At 37.7% G+C, this 20,143-nt stretch overlaps 1 protein-coding gene across 5 annotated transcripts in view; it reads right to left on the bottom strand.

The window, feature by feature from the left end:
* SH3KBP1 (SH3 domain containing kinase binding protein 1) overlaps positions 1 to 20,143 on the bottom strand; it is a 237,483-nt gene that overhangs the window by 15,032 nt on the left and 202,308 nt on the right. For all 5 annotated transcript variants that reach the window (XM_067297098.1, XM_067297104.1, XM_067297102.1 and 2 more), the window contains 5 exons: positions 19,792 to 19,893; positions 15,003 to 15,054; positions 11,156 to 11,236; positions 8,169 to 8,331; positions 3,516 to 3,601 (listed from right to left, as the gene is read on the bottom strand). In XM_067297098.1, the coding sequence (XP_067153199.1) occupies positions 3,516 to 3,601; positions 8,169 to 8,331; positions 11,156 to 11,236; positions 15,003 to 15,054; positions 19,792 to 19,893 (484 nt within the window). The remainder of the gene's footprint in view (positions 1 to 3,515; positions 3,602 to 8,168; positions 8,332 to 11,155; positions 11,237 to 15,002; positions 15,055 to 19,791; positions 19,894 to 20,143) is intronic.

Genomic DNA, 20,143 nt, shown 5'->3' on the forward strand with positions numbered 1-20,143 from the left:
ATCACTAAAAATAGGGAAAAAGAAAACAAAAGAAGTGAGGAGGAAAAGGGAATGGTTCATCTTAGTAATATATTCTGAAGGCTAGTTTGCCAGCATTTTTTGTAAGGCTTGTGGAAGGAAGCAAAAGCAAGAACAACAGTGGTAATAGCTGCCACTAGAACTACAATCAGCAGTCATGTTGCTGAACAGGACTTGCCCTTGTCAATACAAATTGCAAAATTGTCATCAGTGCTGTATTATCATCAAGAGTTTTAAATGTCAAGTCACAACTCAGCATAACATGCTAGTGAAATCAAGCCATGCACTAACATTTACATAAAAATAACTTTTTATATATGAAACTGAAAGAGTGTTACGCACAGTGTTACCCATCACCTCTGCCTTGCTCAAGCAATTGCGACTTTCTTGGTTGGTAAAGTTAAGTAAAATTTTTTATAGATGTTTTTAAAGGTGTGGGGGTTTGCGGTTAAAGACACCATTGACACCAAAACTTTTTTGGTGTCCACTGATGCCAGAACTTTCTGAAGTGGAAAATTTCATGGAGGATTAATAGAAAAATACCTTTTCCAAAACAAGCAGTGTTTAACACACTGATCTAGAATGAGGGACCTAAACTGCACACAAGTTTTGAACCTGGATCCCTCAATTCCCTGCTGCAAATTGTTTCGCATTTGTTGACTGAATTGGTGATTTTTTTGTTGTTGTTTACTTGTGGTTTGTTTTTTGGGGGCGAATGTACATGTAAGGACCTTGTTCTCTGCCTTCTTCCTAAAGGTTTTTTCTTCCAAGAAAGGAACCAATATAGAAAGCCTTAAAAAAGGCATTGCAAAATGGAAAGCTACTTGCCACCCAGCTTTAATATGCTTTGCTTTTATAACCAATGCATTCTCTCCAGTGTTTTTGCACATACTGAAAGACTGAGATTTATAACTGGCTATAGGACAGCAAGCGCTGAGAAAGAGACAGCCATTATCCAGTTTGCTGTCACTAGTGCAAAAAAGCCAGGAGAGTGCTGTAGCACCCATCCCGTGATTTGCTATCAGGGCTTAGCAAAAGCATGAAACTGGGTTAGGCAACTTGCAGCTGACTGCTGCTTCTTCCCCTTTCCTCTACAGGAGCTCTAAGCATCCTAGAGTCACATTAGGGTAATGAAGGAATAAAGAGTGACCCAGTAACCTGACTGGTCATATACCGGAGCTATTACAGAAGCCATTTAACTTCCATACTCTCCAAAGGCTCCTAAGCCCTGGTGTATCTGTCACATAACTCCACAGTAATTAGCTCAACTGTGAATTTGGATTACTGAAAAGAAAACAAACGGCTAGATTTAATCATATCAATTTTGAATGGAAGGATGAACCTTCCAGTCAAAGCTGAGGAAGCTGAGGCTGTCCTCGCCACAGAGTATGTGATGCTGGGGCAACATGCGTAACACATACACAGTTAAATATTATATGGACTCACACTGCCCAATCCATCAGTGGTCTGAATACACTGGACTCCACTCAGTCATCCATCCTTTTTACAAATAACTCATTTACCCACCAGATTTCACCAATCCACTATTCTCTTCATTAATAAATCAGAAATCTAACACACTTATCATAAATCTTTCCAATAACACTACCCCATAAATTGTCCTCAACTGCAAACCTCTCTGCATAGTAAAAGACATTAATCCACTGTGAATTGTTTTGGCTCATGAAGCTCTAATTTATCACTCTACCCTCCTCTTGAAGGGCTGTTTATTTATCTAACAATATTTTACAGGAGCCATCACAAGCCTTCTAAAAATTCTTATCAGTTATGAAATTTAGGTCAACTTTCACTCCAAAATCTTTTTCTTTTCTTTTTTTTTTTCTTTTAACAAGTTGTCTAACAGGGTAGAATAACATGATTTGCCCTTGTAAATGCCATCCTGGTTTGACCCTATCATGTTATACTCATCTAAGTATTCACACTATTCTATCCTTGGACTCAATTTACTGTCTGTGTTAGTGGTAACATTAGGTCATCAGCTAAACCCTTTGCAACATGCTGTAAATGTGGTTTGGTTTATGGACTCTTGCTGGCTTTCTATTCTCCATTAAAGAACTGAGTTCTGGAAAAGAATAAAAACTAGTCTACATCACATATCCTACCTATCCTTCCAGAGGCTTTGTAAAACAAAAACAAAAACAAAACAAACAAAAACAAATACAAAACAAAACAAAAAAAACCTTCTATGCTTTTATCCTGATAGCAATCCCAAACAAATTAGCACTGGGATTAAAAAAGTTTTCTTTCATCACACTGTTATATGCCATTTGCATTGATAGCTTTCTCTTTTAAGTAAACAAAGGCTTGCAAGCTTTGAAGCAAATTTATAAAAATGGGCAATAAACATTAAATGGTAGAATTTGACTATATTTCCATACCATTCTCTAAGATTAATTTCTACAACAAAAACATTCATGGAATTTATTTCCAGCTTCTAGTTTTTCATGTTTACCCCAAATAAAAATCTAGAAAAAACATATTACTTGGTTCTCCAGAACAATGTTATCATCACAAACCACCGCAACAGCAGAAGACTAAAAAAAAGCAGCCATACGGATGCCGAAAAGCTCATAACCCCATGTGAAATCAACACAGTGCTTTAATTTTTACGTTTTCATTAAAAATCGATCGATAAATGAAAGACCGGGCATTTCAAGTGTGAAGACAAGGCAGGTCTGGCTGCTGAAAGCCCAATATTTTACGGAAGCGGCTGACCAGGAGAGCGGCGGCGGCAGGCGGCCGGCACCGAAATAGCCATTGGGGCGGGGCGCAGCTGTTGCGGCCGGGGCAGACGGGCAGCAGCAGGTGTCGGGGCGGGGCGCGCCGGAGATGGCTGCCGCGGACCAGCGCCTCCCGGCACAGCGTCACTCACCCTCCCCAGAAACACCTCGCGCCCACGGCAAACGCCAAAGGGCCGGAGGGCGAGAGCGGAGAGGAAAATCACCCACCTTTGCTCCTCTCAAGGTGGTGTCCTGATTAAGCTGTTCGTGTTTCAGGAACACGAATTACTGTTTTAAAAAGAAATGTATAGTTTTTCCCTCAATGCTCTAAGTCAAATGGATTTTTCTTTAGTTTAGTCTCTATGCCTTTGTATTAGGAAATGCACGGGTTATTTTTTAACTGCACCAAACGTAGAAGCTTTTTACAGCATTAAAAATATGGCAGCATTAATATTACATCTGTTAAACACGTATGACTTACTATCATTGGCCTTCTGACTTGTCTCTGACTTTGAAACAAAAATAACAAAAAGCCCTTCCAGTCAAAATATCTCACCATTTCATACTGGTTTGTTTTTTTAAACAGAAAAAAACAACAAAACAGGTCAAGCAGAAATGTTCCTTTAATTCTACAGTTAAAATTTGATATAAATTCATTCACATTCGTTGCCAAATCCTCAATCTGCCTTTTGGATCATAACGGAGACATTTATGCTATAAATTTCTTAGGCAAACTAAAAAAGCACTATAACTTACCAATGTCGTTGCTTCTTTCAGAGGAGTCTTTCTCTAGAGTGCCAGGCACTGCACTGCCCACTAATTCCACTTTCGGACTATCACTCCTGCATTTGGAAAAATGAGAGCAGACATTTTATTGGAGTTTGGGGGGGGGGGTTACAGCAAATTGATAGCTAACGTGCAGTTAATGAAGAGAGAGGGAAATATTCTTCCTTTGTAGCCCTGGAGTTACAGCACCCTGTCAGGGAGAGCAATCTCCGGTAGGCAGGCATGCTCTGCAGATTAACCTTATCTCATTTCTCTTTAACACCTGTCAAAAAAGCCTATTTTAGACCCTGAAGCGTCCTGAGCAATTCTTCAGATGTTCACAGCATTTCAATGCAAAGGAAATCTAAGGGCACAGGGACATCCTTCAACATCTTATGTGTACTTGTTTCTAATTAATTGGCTTGCATAAACTATAGTGATGGGTGACCTAGAATGCTGTAGACAGGGAGAGAAACTTCAGGCTAGGGTAATGTGTTTCAGCACTTCCTAGTGTTTACTCATAAATGCAGCTCCTTCACCAATAAAAGATTCTTTCTTGTTTTTGCACATTGCTTACGAGATCAGACTATGAAATCTGTTTCCACAGGTCCAAAGAAACAAGATCATCTAGTCTGTCTGAAAAAAGGCTTTGGAATACCCGAGTGTCAAAAAAGCTGTGATACTTTATAGAGAGGAACTATTTTTTTAATCTAACAGGAATTCATACATAAGCAACATTATTTTTCATTCTTCATAGAACTTTGGATCCCACAGCTATTTAAGTCTACAGAAATCATCTAGCTATTGAAACTTTTTTTTTTTTTTTAATAAGAGGGCCAGTAGTACATAAGTAGCTCTGCATTGCACAGGTCACACAAACAAATCTCTGGGACATTTACTGTGATATTTCAAGACAGCAACAGTTCAATTAATGCAATAAATTGTATTTATCATCATGAAACATTACCAGGTTGCTTAGCAAAATCACAGTTTTTTCCACAATAACTATCTCCAGCATAGTGCTGCAAGAATTATGATGTACACAAAACAATGGACTTCGGGTAAAAATACAGCTCATCCCTGAAACAACCCAGGTAGATGATGTATTCCTAAAAACAGCAATAATTAGCCATTGACAAGAAAACATTACGTGTGCTTCCAAGCCTTGTTGATTTTTCATTTTTCTCTGCTTTTGACACCATACTCTGGTGAGGAAGCACCTGAACTTAGGACAGCAGTTTACGAGCCAAACACAAAGTCACTGCAAATCCTGTTTCAGACTTTAAGATGGCTGTGATAGATTAAAAAAAAAATTGGAAAATTTGTTATAAAACTAGAGGTGCCATGGTAGCCATGGTAGGGTGACACATTCTAAGAGCCCCAAAAGATGGACAGCCAGTTCATGACCTAAAAAACAAACTAGTTTTGCACAATTATCAATATGGCAGACAGTTTGCACCAAGAAAGAAACAGAAGAATTTTAACATATTTCTGGAACAACAGATTGATGTGTAAGAAATGACGGTACTCCAAGTGATCTACCCGATCGATTAATTTCCCTATGTCTTTGTCTTTTACTTTTTTTTAGTTGCTTATATATTTGTAAATATTTAAGAAGCAACATAGTTTCTTGCCTGACATGGCCAATGAGCATCTGACTGCATGCTCTGTTTTGCACTTTCATATTTCCTAGCAAATTGAGAGCATCACATGAGTCAGCAGTGCAGTATCCTGCAGATGTGCGGATACTGTTTTGGAGGAAATTCTTAGGTTGGTGTGATTTAGGGCTGAAAGTCACAACATTTACAGTTTGAATACAAAAGAACCAAGACATCTGACATCACCAAAAAAAAAAAAAAACGAAAAAAACCAACCCTCTGGTGTCAAAAGAATCAACAGGCTTATGCCAATCTACACCTCTACTGCTACAAAAGGCGTAGAGCCAGCCCTCCTTGGTCATATCATCTCCTTCCCTTCCCCGCGTTGCCACCACAGCCCATGCAGATAGGCTGTGAGATGATCATCCTGAAAGAAAACCCACACCAACAGAAATCCCCTTGCAAACTGATTAATTGCCACCTAGACCAACTCCCTGACCCATATGGCTGAAGGGCCGCAGGAATGCTGGTGCTAACAAAAGGGAGGCCATGGGAACAAGCTGCCAGGAAAGGGAGCCTGCCTGCTTCAACGGCAGCATAGCCTCACATTGGTCTAGACTGACTGTGAAAATGCACTTTCAGTAGGTCTTTATGACTTGCTTACCCCAGAGAATTGCCTCATTGGTAAACTGTATAACCACTTGTATGTCTGAATAAGCTGTGAAACCCCTGGAGCAAATTCACAGTTATTCTCTATCCTGCACGGTTTTCGCCTCTCCCATTGCCCTTCAAGTTCTAACCTGCCTCCAAGGAAGCAGTATTATATTTGGAAAAACAATCATTACCACAAAAAGACAGTGAGATGCATGAGATATAAAGCACTTAGAAGAGAAATTCTTCTGCTAACCAGCAGCAATGGAAATCTCATGGGAGTCGCTTTATAAATCTACAGCAATTTTTCCCCCTAGAATCAGCAAAAAATTCTGCTGGTTCTATTTTTATTCTAATTGCCTTAGGTCTCACAGATTCTGGAAATGGACACCCCAAAGTCTTAAAATATCTATCTTATTAAATTGAACTGGCTTTAAAAAAAATGTACAAAACACCTTATAGAAATGACCACTTTCACATGAAGTTGCACGGTTCTTAATTATTCAAATAATTCCAAGTCTATTCCAAGGATTATATAATTATGTGAACTTTCTGCCCTTTTCCTATAAGACACCCTCACAGGTTAGAGCTTACCAGGACAGAACAGCTATATGAGATAAATCCATTAATTTGAATTAGCTGATAAAGTAATTCAGAGTGAAACTGCTAGCACTTGTGACCTTCAGAAGAGCATCATCATCACCTTAAAAGTCAGCTTTCCTTCTAAGTTTTAATCTAATCACTGTCACAAGTAAAGCTCTTTCAAATATAATGGTATTAGGCACAAAGAATGAAGTGTTTTTTCTATGCTAGCCACAGCAGAATTTGGATAATTAACAAAACAGTTACTATTTAGATATGCTTTTTCACACAGTTAACATGAAAATTGAAACATCTGAGAAAAAATAAAACAAGGTTTATTTAATTACAAATTTCTGTAGTTAGAAAAAAGGAAAGCAGAAGAGAAATAAAACAGCTAACCACAGCTATAGTTCAAACAATATTTACAATAGCAATCCGGGCAAAGCATAGAACAAAGGAATAGCTACACCATTACATGACTCGCCAGCAAACCGAACACTAGGATATGTACTGGTCTTGCCAAGAAAATATCACTTGGCTAAATCTAAAGGCCATAGCAAATACTTGCTTTCTCAAGCATGTCCAAGTGATCAGCAGGTGTGGGCTATACTTTTGAAAAATTGGACAAGCATATTCAAAGCCAAGGTGTCCAAAAGAAGCTGTGGCCCTAGCCCATGGACAGAGGGGCAAGCTCTCAGGGTTGCACAGTCAAAGCACTTCAGTAAAATGAAACTGGCAGCACACGGCAAGCACCAGTTCTTTATGTGCCTCAGACCATGCTGAGAGTGTCTGTTTAACAAATCATATGTGGAAGAATGAGGGGAATCAATATCTAGGATTTCTATTTTATCCCACTCTATCCTATACTCCATTCTGGTACTTAATCCACCATTATTAATATAGTACATCTGAACTCCATTAGTTCAATGGCAGCTAACAGTTCTAATAGTTCAATAGTAACATTATTTCTGTATGTCTTCTTTCTACTATTTCTGCAAGATATGCTGCTCCCTATTCTAGGAATCTACCTTTATTTTTTTTGCCTATTTCCCTCCATTGCATATGAGAGTCTACAGTGCCCAGCCCAGAAGCTGATCACTATAATGTAGCCATCTAGACTTGATTAGGACTTTAGGTGAGGCATTTAATTTCTACAACCTTTTCCCAGCTCTAGTAGAGAGTAAATGGATCTAACAGTTGTGTTGGAAAGTAAGTTCCTCAGTGCTTGTCAAAGGCTGTCATCACCTCTGATATACAGCATCATACAAACTGCAGAATAACAACAGAACAACACTAGAGCATAAGTCACTTGATAAGCAGTGTTCTGCAGCAGCACCAGCTTAAAGGACATGCTGTGAAGAAGCATATATTTTGCTAAAAATTAATCTATAACAATCAAAGAAAACAGACTGAAACCAAGCTGACAGTATTTGAAATGGCTATTGTCTAACACTGCTCCTCAGTACAAGAAACCAAGCTCTTGCACTGAATTAGTGCCCCAGTTAAGCTGGAATAATTTGAGGTAAGTCAACAGTGGCACAACATACCGATGTAGCTATTTCACAAACATTCTGCAACGGAAACTATGACATTTTAGTGGGAATGAACTAGCAATGAATGGTCCAAAACCACTAGTCTTGAAAAGATAGTTATGATACAGCCGGATTACTAGAAGGGTGAGTTTTTTTTCCTCTAGGTTCTTTAAATATGTTTTACCAGGAAACAAACAGTGACATTAGCTGCAAAATCTAAATTCTATAAATATGTTTTCTTCCATTAATCCAGAAAGCACTGGACAGAGGAAAAACAATACCTTGTGTGAGTCACAGGCACAACTGGTCTTTCTGGTCGTCTCGGGGGCAAGGTACCAGGTCTATTCACAGAGTTTGCTTTGGGTGGCCGAGGTTTCTTCGGAGGTATAGCAGGAACTGAAGGCTTCTGCAAGTCTAACTGTTTTTGCTCTCTCTCTGATCTTTCTTTAAATCAATTAGTTCCAGAAAAAAAGAACACAGATATTATTAATTGAAATTCATTTGCACAAGTCTACAATTAAACAAGAATTCCTCAACTGTAGATATACTGGACAAAAAGAATAAGCTTATGCTCTTCCCACTTTTGTCTTAAATCATTCTTTATGTAAACCAAAATGTTTACCACAAATCAGATGTCTGCACCATCTGAATATTATGCATATAATTCCTCATGGCTGAAGTGTGTGCGCAGTGTCTGAATGTGAATGGCATTTTTGATGCTAGCAACTCACTGGTTTCTGAGCATATGTAAAAAATAAAAAGAATGGCAAGAAATTACATACCATATGGAATAATATCCCATGAGCACAACTTATATCAAATTATATTATGAGACAATACTGAGTTAAAAGGGCACAAACACAAAGATAATAACGGTGGATATTATTACCGGTCTATCGAACAATCAAAGCAATATCATTTTTGAAAAAAATTTTGAGCGTTTCAGGTAAAACACAGTTAAATGAAAATGCGAGCATTAAAATTCAGCAATGCCAGGCCAAAATCTGAACATGCAGTTAGAGCAACAAAATCCATCACAGATATGCTCAAGTGCAGGTGCAGGATGTAAACCCCTCTGAAAAACCAGACCTTTTATTTAGGTGTTTAAGCACAGATATATGCTTAATTTTTCAGCTTCCCAATGAAAAAATTGGATCATTTGGAGAACAGATTATGTCAAGCACAAAACACATGAATAACTCATGTACATAATATGCTCTAAATTCGCAGCATAGAACAAACAAGCACAGAAGAAACTAAGCACATCTGCCACACCATAGAAAACTAGATTCTTCTTAAGGAAAGCACAAAACTCAGTGGGACCTGAGTTTCACTTTCCTTATCTTGCTCTGTCAACACTCCATTTCTTTTGACAATACTGTCCACGATATGTTGTGAATATTACATCTTTGTATATACATAACAGGTGTTTGGAATATTAAAGGGTATTACTTTATGGGTTCTGGGTTTCTGTCTGAGAGAATCATAGGTCACGGAATTAATCAACAGAAATTTCTTTTCCCTGAAAATACTAGCAGAAAAACTTAAATGAAATGGTGGCATAATGCATTTCAATGTTTGCCTTTCTCAGTAAAGAAACAGCAATCAAACATCTAGGGACCAATTTATTACTGTGTTTTTAAGTGATCCAAACACTCTAAATGGTTTGAGTTACACTGGCTAGGAACACACCAGTGGGCTACTAGGTAGTCTAGTAAAGACGGTGAAAACTCACACTTCCATTTTCTGTTTAAATAAAGAACATAAGCTGAATGCTATGAGAAGTTATAGCATATGAACATCTCAGGCACAGAATAAATCAGTATAGGAATCAAAGTTGACAGCAGTACACAATACACATTAGAGTTGTAATAGTCCAGTAAGTGATTATTGTTCACTGCCTAATAGTTTTTATTCAGTACACTTTTACTTGACCTAATCACTTGGTCCTCTGTAACGTACCTTGAAGTTATTCCAAAGTATTGTATAATTTTCACACCCTTATTCCTATGACTATTTATACTGCGTCAGTGTCCAAGAATCTCAACTATGTATTAAGGACTGGCTAAGCTTTGTCCTGTACCAACCCACAGTATAAAGAAAGTTCCTGTGCCCACCCATACTGCCATACCACACTGAACAGTTCCTCTCATCCCCTGGTATTCTACAAATGTAGACGTGATTCCTGTGCCTGTTTTTCAAAATCTAAAAAAGTTACAGATATTTATAGCCTGGCACAATAATATATTTAAACTTCTACCATTTCAACAGTTGGCTTTCCAAATTCAAAAACAGAAAGCACAGGTTTTTATTGCGAAGACAGCCACATCATGTACTGCACATTACCAAAATGAAATATATGTAGATAAAGTGCTAAAACAACACCTGCCAGATTGCTAAGACATTTATCTGGAAACAGATCGATCTTGGTGCAGAACCTGAATGTTCTGGCACTAAATTATACCTGTGTATTATACACTTACTCACGTGCATACATGTGCCTTTTATCAGGCTGCAAATTCAAGCACTTAAAAGGTAAGAAATCCTATAATTAAGCTTGTCTATACAATCGAATAGTCCACTTAGGTGTATGTAACTTGACACCATCTTCAATTAGACAATCAATACAACGGTTTTCCCAGTGCTATTCAGCACACTACTGAAGGGTTCATTTTCTCAGCAGTGCTCTCGATGGTACCATGCCTCATTTTCTGCACAGTGTTCAAACCTGGCTTCGAAGACAGAATCTTTTTATTTCTTCACAGGCTTGCCTGAGAGCATTTGTCACTATTATAATGGAGTGATTCATAAGCATTAATGACTATATCTTCACAAAACCCCTCTACGATGCAGGAGAAATGTCAACCCTCTTTTAACTAGAGAATCAAGGCATATAGATGTTAAGATAAAAATATGCACTAAACTGGGGTACCTTACTTCATTGAGGACCTGCATTTTACTGAGCACTGAGCTTTTGATAGCATTTTATGTATTGAGAGCATATCTCCCCTTGAGGCTGCCAGGACAAGTAACACCTCTGGACTGTTACAATACCCACTACAATTGAATTCTCTGAATTTAGCCTCAAAGCAACCGTGGGATCCTTTCCAAAATGCATATAATCAGAGATCTATTAGAGTGGAAAATAAACATCCAAATAATACCCTTAATGAAATCTACCTACTGAGGAACTAGGAAACGAGGATGCCTCTCAATTCCATTCACCCCTTCTTTCTGCAAAAATCAAGCAGGAAAGCACATTTCATACCTTTTTCTTCTGTTCGATTAGGAAGGCATTCTGGCCTTTCAGGAGGTACCTTTTTGATTTCATGCTTTCGATCGGTGGTGCCTGTCAAAGAACAGAAAATTTGGAGTTCTGACAAGCCAACAAGCCCTGATACAAGGCTATAGGAGATTTAATTTTGCAATTTCTTACACTTTTTAGATTTTCCTACTTTGAAAATTTCTTTCTAAAATTGAATCTAAATCTATTTTCAAATATAACTGCTTACATCATAAAGGACAAAAAAGAAATTGCATGTTTATGGTTTCACCATCAAGTTCACGCTTTGCAAAGAGGGAACCTGAAAAAAACATGCCCATTCATCATTTTCAACATTCTCTGAAAAATTTCAATAATTACAGATTTTTACATGAGGACAGAAATTTAAATTTTGTAATCCTTTAACTCTGTAGACGTACTAAACTGGAGAGCAATTCAATAGTGAGGAAAATCATTTGTAACAGATCAATTAGTGTGGCATTTCTGCCAAGAAAATATTTGAGAAAGATGAATATACAGCTTTTATTTCCCATTAAATTAAAAAAAAAAAAAACCAACAGTCTTTTTACTTCTAATACTAGCTGTTCACTTCCACACATTAAAAGGATGAGAATATTAGTAACGACAGCATTCGGAGTGACTACAGGCATTTTAAATGAAAGCTTTTGGCCTAGAGGTGTTCAGGTAAGCATCTGCTTACCTTGGAAGGTTACCATAGTCTTGGAAGTACTAGGGACCCTAACATAGCAGCTTCTGTTACTCTGAGGAGTATAAGAGAAGTAGTAGCAGCAACAACTGGAAGATTTTGCACAAATTCCCTGGCACATGCAAGATGCAATCTTCTAGCCCACATTTTTTAAGAAGCACTATTCTTGATTTTGGCTTCACTGCATTGGCTAGCTACTAGGTGCTAATACCATTTCAACTTAGCAGTGTTGAAAACTTCTTTAGGTAATACTATTAGTATTTCAATAAAAATTACAGTAGATGACATCCAAGAAAAACAGAGGAGGTAGGGCAGGGAGTACGAGGTAATTTTTTGCTTCAGTCTATTCTATTGTATGCAGTTCTCAAATACATTTACATTTTCTGAATGTGCAGTTACAACTCTCTTCTGCAGCTGGTTCCTAGAAATCAGTAATCATTAGTGCAAATTGCTCATCAGTGGTGATTATCAGCTATTGTTTCTATATATAACTGTGCTATTGAATAGGCAACATTTGTATAACCTATCATGCCAATAAATACTTCTGAATTGCCATAAAAATATTTTACTTCTGAAAGAAAAAACTGCTGCTAGTATCCAGTTAAAGCCATTCTAAACATATGGGTTGTGTCAAGCACATCTTGACAATCTTGCACATATTAGTGTGTTCAAGGAGAAATGGCACCTATACCTAGGTAGCCACCCATATATAATTACCGTATGATTAATGGACATCATCAACACACCGATGGACATTCCTGCGCCATGTCTACGGCAACAGACCTACAAACACTTACGAGCTCCCAGGCTCAGGTGTACTCCCTACCTGAGTCCTGACCCCACATTAATGCAGGTACCAGGCACGTACCATGCTGCCCCTGGCGTAGCTGCCCGGAGAGGGCCACTGGAGCATGCTGGCTGTAAGGAAGCTCAGGTAAGCTTCAGGCAAGTTCCCAAGGGCATTCAACAGGGTACTGCCACCCTTCAGTGGGTGCTCACCCTAGAGATCGAGTTAAATGTCTGTTTCTTTTCAATGACTATGTAAGGAACTTCCACTTTTAAAATTTTCTAAGGTTTTCAACTTAATTTTTAAAGTAGCCTAACACAGACAGCCCTGATGGTCTGCTTACAGCTTAAACTAGAAGCATAAACTTCCAGCTTCACTATAATACAAACTAGCCCCCTCCTTTACATGGGTAGCAGTTGTACTATAGACAAAGACCAATTGTACTTTTCTGCTTTGATTTTATACCCTGCATCAGAACATACTGATATTTAATTATTTAGCCTGCAACTGACAGTTCTCAGTTTATTCATCCTGCTACGACAGGCTAAATATGCAGAAACATTACTGGAAATTGTTACCTACCATTAACAGCAAAGCCTGACAGGTGCAGATGTGGTAAAACACAGTGTCATCCTGGTAAAGTGATAATTTGGTACAGTAGAGGATGGCAGGATGGTAATAAGAACAGAATGATTTTCACCTCTAAATGCATTTCAGAAGAAACTCTTGTGCATACTCAACAAGGACTAGTCAAAGACGGACTATGAAAACAAAGAACAGTAGCCTTGGCTTTGCCACAGGCTCAGGTGGCCTTAACCAAACTGCATCCCTTATACATCTGTTTTTCCTTCTGCAAATGGGCACATTACCCTGCTATGGTGACACAGTAAACGTGTTGGATGCAAACAGGAAGAAACAAGTTAAAAGTATTATTTTCCCATTTTACATTAGAGAAATATGAGAGGAGTATAAATTGAGAGAAATGTAACCTTTTATAGAAGTTTTCCAAAATGTATAGGAGGCTATAATTTTAGTTGTCACTAAGACATCTTTAATATGCAAGCACCACTAGATGGCAAAGTTATACTGCTCTCTTCAGACAATCATCCCGTTAGATCAAGGGTCTTAAAATTAAATCTTCTTTATGTTTTCAGGAGTCTCAAGAAGAAACGGAGAATAAACCATGGATGTCAATAAGCAAACAACATATTTATAGTCATGATTCCATAGTCAAAGAACTGCTTGGTAGAATTAAACTATCTGAATTACAAACTATTGATTCACAGTAAATTGTACTGGTGTAACTACTACTTCTATTAGTAGGTCAAGACTGCAATGGAGGGAAATTTACTTTTTAAAGCACTGAAAGTTGGAACAGACCACAGTGAAAAGAAAAATAAAAATCTGACTAGATTGGCTATGTTAGTTTTCTTCTTTCTAACATGTCCCAACAGTGGGGGAAGTGGGAAAGCTGCTGTAGAATTTACTAATCTAAATTACCCATGCACTTTTGAAAATTTTTATTGAAAGGTCTCATTTGAACTACAAATAGAAATACAACTAGCTTTGCCTCTCAGTATTTAGACACAACTCAGTTTAACATATTGCAAAAATAGCCTTGATAACACTCATCCATTTGGAGAACATGGTCAGCCCCTTAATATATTTGCAAAACAATTGTCTACATAACCAGAGTCAAGATAACTCCTTTAAGCTTTATACTTATGATTACAAAGTGTACTGAAAAGCACAAATTCTTAATTATAGCATAGAACCTGGAGACAGACCGCTGGGCTCCAGCATTCATGCAGATCTGTAAGGTCTGAGCTATAACTCAGACGGGGCCACTGAATTACAGCCAAGTTGCCTAACATGATGGGAAAAAAGCTCTTTATCTCTAGAATAGATCAGATCTATAGGCATAAAGTGGATGTGGTTCCCTACAACAGATATTAGATTCCAGCATTTAGGGCCTAATACTACAGACATGAACACAATCAACTTAAGTCAAGAAATACAGTCTCTGGAACTGGAGAGCTTACTTTAAAAAATTAAACTCTAGAATATCATGCTTGCTCCAAATTAGCAGGTTTAAGAGGGCAAAATATATTGTTTAAAATGGTGCAGATGGTTGGTTTGCCTGTAATAGATTCAAAAAGCAGATCACAGTCTTTCAGGGTTATTTCATCTTTTCACATTTTGATTCTGATTTACTAGTTGGTTATACATTTCCTGCATATCAGTTTTGATGTAGATGAGCTCTATATACATTTGAATACACATATTTAGACTGAGATGTGTTCACTGACACATGCTGTACAAAATCAGCTACACCTTACCTGATCCTTGCTTGATGACAGGAGCTGATGGAGGTGGTGGTTTCTTAGGTCTCTAAAATTTAATAACAGAAGAAAACAGATTGCTTAAAAATTCCCATAAATCTTATTCACACAAAGGTTGAGTGTAATCAGACCTTGCTTAACATTAAGAATTACACGACTTGAGACCACAGATCTGTCCTATATTTCACCACAATTAACTTCATTAAAATAAAGTTTAAGAGAGAAAATAGAATTGACATATACCATGACATTTTTCTGCTTTTATAATTTAAATTTCCTGCTTGGAGGAAAAAAAAAAGTCCTGTTTATGTGGCTTAAGATTAGTGAAACACATGATCTTTGGTATAGTGAAGAAACCTATTTAATTAAAATTTAATCTTGTAAATATTCCAACCCATTTTGAAAAAAAACAGGTAGATGTGGTAGGAGCTGAAGTGTGTTCTTCTGACTCATAAATAGGGCATGAATGCAGAACACATGAAATGCTGCAAAGGTTACATTTTATTCACTTGCTATGATACCAATTATCAAAGTTTTAGATGTTTTGCTGAAATGAAATAAATTATTCCAATCAATCTGTATAATTTATTTTTACCTTCTCTGTTATCACCATTTGCCTATAGATCTGTAACAGTATGGATGATAAATATGATCACCAAATTAGTTGCAGAACCATTTCTCTTCACCTGCAGGTTAAATGCGGAGTGGCTTTCCTTCTGTGCCGTCATGTGTGTACACATGCACACCACACAGACATTTACTGTATATATCTTGGAATGAATACAAAAGCAAATGGAGCACTATGCCAGACCAAATGACATTACTTTAATACCTGCCCTTAAAAAAAAACACCAATGTTATTGAGAAAAAAACTAATTAAAAATTAGTAATTGTTTTCTTTGTATAATAAAAAAGTAAAGGATAGTTTTGCACAGACTGAGTAAGCTTAACGTGTAAATCTCTGAAGATGCCATCCTCCAAGCCTCAGGTTTCTCCTAGCCCCTTGTCCTAGCCAGATGTGAATGGACCATCTCCTGTGATCAACCTGAGAAAGTTCTGGCTAAGGATACAGGAAATTAAAATGATCTTCTCTGTCCTGGCTGCAATGGGCCAAGGTTGAGAACAGCGAGTCCCTCATACTCTCAGAGACACTTCTGCAGGAATTTATGCAACATGGTTGAAGGTTCAATTGAAGACAGATGCAGGAAAAAAGGTGGAAAAGGGGAAAGGAGACATGGACAATGAATGTCTTGTGGAGGCAGCTGAGTGTAGGCTGATAATGACTGAGGAGTGAAGCAGCTGGTGCTGAGGATGCAACAGCACAATGTACAAATTCTGGGCTTTATTCTGGACTAGTTTGACTGACCAGCCACCAGCAGTTGGAATAATGAGGTGCACTCCTTCATCACTGCTTGTAGTTTAGTTCTCAACTGAAAGGAGTCTAGTTCATGTCCTCCAAGACCTGACTGTGAGGCAAAGCAAAGCACAGTAACTGGAGATGGACAAGTGAGAGATGCACTACAAACCTCGCTCCTGATTGTAACCAAAATGGTAATGTGGACACACCACAGAGAAACAATCCTAGGGTTTGTTAGACAAATTGGCTTTAACTGGAAGCTGGTGAGGGCAATACAGTATTTTGAAAAGGCAGAGAAACATCAGAAAAGGAGCTAGCGTGAAGGAGCATTAAGACTGCAGAGGGAAACATGCAGAACCAAGGAGGAATTGCGAGGGTCTGCGGCTGGATGAGATAACCAAGAGAGTGATGAAGCCAGATGGGATGTGAAGCCAACAGACAGGAAACTGGGACTGGTTGGACAGGAAGAAAATAGAACTACAGAGCAGGGACAAGGAGCACATGGGGAGAGAAAAACTGGCTGGATGAAGAGACTGGGTGTAGAGAGAATGTCTATCCGGATAGTCATTTAGATCAGGTAGTGAGCTCAGGGGAAAATACTGCCACTGAGACACCTGAGAGGTGGAGACTGGGACAGGACAGTGCATAGAAGAGACCTGAGACAGGTAGCCATGTGTGGAAAAGAAACAGTACTGGAAAACAGCAGTCTGAACAAGGAGATGGGAAAAGGCCCTGAGCTTTTGCTCAACAAGCAGAAGAACCACTGCAACAAATACTCTTTCAGACCATGGGACAGAATCCAAGGTTTCTGGATCATATCAGAAAATACCTGACAAAACCACTGGAAAAGTATCCATTTCTTTCCCTTTTAGCACCGATTCACGCAAAGAAAATCTATGGTTCTACAAGTTACTTTCTAATGTGGCCAGATCTGTGCCATTCCTAACTTAAAAAATTTTGATTCTCTATGTTTACAGCAAACCTACCTGGGTTTGTTCCTGACTCCATCTCTATCCTCTCTTCCAGATCTAAAGACAGGTAATTTTGTGCTTTTTTCTATCAAGAAATCTAACCAATTTCCTTTCCTCTTTGGGCCTGTGGCTATCATAAGCAACTGTGATTATTATTTCTTATTGGTTCCTCAATGAACCTAATGAGAATGATTATTATTAGTCATTAATACTGTCATTTTTTATTCACAGATTCAAATGAGAAACTGGCATTTCTAGTATTAAAAATCTGAAATACATGCTACATTAATGTAAATACTTCAAAGTGACTGAAATTCAGATACAAAACTAAACCACAATTCTCTGACTGCTTTACAATGTGGAATCAGAGAAAACCAGGATGGTTTTTCAGAATGCATCTTCTTATCCAGTTCAACAACACACAAAAAAAATCCAGTAAAAGAGAACATCTGAGTTTTTCTTATATCACTCGGCCACTGAAACAATTCAGAAGGCTGAAAGTTTTTGAAAAGACATTTTAAGAAGATAGCGTACACAGTTTGCAGAATATGAAAGAAGAGAAGATTTTGATGTGATAGTGTAAGTTGAGATAGCACATGAAGTCTACATGGTTTTTTTTCCTTTATTCCTCTTTTCATATCAGCTTATTAATGAAATGGACTATTTAATAAAAGATTTTTCAGTTTAGCTTGATTCCACATAGGCGATTATATTCAGTCACAGAGCACTTATTTGCAGAGAGATGACATAATGGTGAAAACAGGTACAACAAGCTTTACTGCAAAATTCATTCATTTATACTCTTTTACTTGCTGTAGATGGAACATACAAGAATACAAAGAAATTCAGAATACTTCTGAATTTTCCTAAATGAAGCAAATCTCTATTACTAAAAAGCAAGGATGGTCTGGTCATTTTACCACAGGATTTTTGGGGCTATTCACAGGTCTCTTACAGACTGTTTGCAACAAGTAGTTAAGTTATGAAAGTTTTTTGCCTATCGCCCCAAAAAGCTTGAGTGTTGAAAGGCAGGACACTAATTCTCTCTGTAGGCTTTAAAATGCTCACAGATTTTCAGAAACAGTGAACATGTATAGATTCAGCTGAGGACATGCTTTCTGTATGTAATAAGAAGGAAAATGATAGGCTGAAGCAAAGACAATAGAAAAAAATTACTTCTAATTCTTCAGAATATTACTTTATCACATAGAAGCCTGTGTTTGGGCTAAGAGAAGTTATATTCATCATACTCTGAAGGGTATTAAAAAAACCAAAAAACTTAAAGACATAACATTTATTAGTTCAGAAAGACTGAATAAATTTTACCACTGAAACACTGGATAAGAGTAAGATTTTTTTTCTTCTGTAATATTATTTGAAGACTCATAATGTCTTAAGGTTTATGATTTCTGCCTCTTCTGAAAATCACCTTCTTTTATTACTAGGCCTAAAGCCAGAATATCCACTGTGATATGGAATTGCATTTTAATCTCCAGCAGTTTTTGCTGCTCTTCTACCTTCATTTTCAATAATTATCATGTTAACTTTTGTAAGTTGTTTCATAATTCCTTTGTTAAGCTTTCCAAGTTATTTAATTTTTGCCTCTGGCATCCAGTTTTATTGCCAAAGATTGAGGCAGAGCGTAAGTCTCTATTTTATCACAGAAGGCTTACATAGTCACTGTGAAATACTCATCAAAAGCCTGATTACAAGCTCATAATACCGCACTGATGACTGAAAATGGATTCCTGAAAATAGAACGGACTTTTTAGGGGAAGTAATCCATTACTCTCTTCCAGGAAGCTGCAGTATTTCTAAATGTTGTTTGGGAAATAACTCTGCCTTCAACTTTCAAATCAGTATAAGCTGAAAAGCTTTTTTCATAGATTTTGTACTTTCTTTTTAAAAATATTTCTGAGAGGGTAAAGAAACATGTCTTTGAAATTCCAAATGTTTATCACTCTCCTTCAAATCTCACAGTTAAAATTTCACCCTTTTCATTTTGGAAGAGTGCTTGCAACTACGACAGCTGGCAAGACAGGATGACATCCGTCTACAGCGGGTGGTACACTAATATTTCGCACTCTACCACAAAAATAATGGAGACAAGTTAACAATTCTGATCACCTTTGTGCCACCTGCTCCAGCAAATGCCACTGTGATCTCCAGTTTCTGTGTCTCTCAAACTTGGAACAGGGGCCGGAGGGCTTTAAGAATGATGTAGTGGAGGCTGACAGACTGGATAGGCCACGTGAAACCCTCCAAAGAAACTGCCTAGTATGACTTTGAGTGCCACACTGTTCACAGATGCTTTGTAACCCAGAAATTTGTTGCTCTCAACATTTTTTTGTTATTAAGTTAGAAGTAAAACTTTGTCTAAATCACGTATTCCAAACAGAATTTCAACTCCAGTTTCAGTCTGTATTTTAAAGCAAAGCTGAAGGAATACATTACTTACCTCTTTTTCAAAATCGGAGGGAAGAAGCTTGACAAAGTTATCTGGAAACACTCCCCGTCTGCCATTGAGCTCTCCTTCCCACCAGCCTACATCAATGCAGTCCTACAAAACAGTAAAATAAAAGGAAAAATGTAGCTGTATGCTGAACAGATTTAGGTGTTGAAGTGCTCTTCCGCATAATGTCCTGCTTTTTTGCTAGAACATGACAATTTACTGGAGTGCCAGGTTAACAGGGTAACCTACCAGATAAAAACTTCAGCAATCACCCTGCATTACATTATCATAGGGAACAACTAGGAAAGAACAATAAAGCTAAACACTATTTCACCATTTGATCTATTAAACCAGTAAG

The sequence above is a fragment of the Apteryx mantelli genome, chromosome 1 (assembly GCF_036417845.1).
Source record: "Apteryx mantelli isolate bAptMan1 chromosome 1, bAptMan1.hap1, whole genome shotgun sequence".
NCBI classification, from domain to species: Eukaryota; Metazoa; Chordata; class Aves; order Apterygiformes; family Apterygidae; genus Apteryx; species Apteryx mantelli.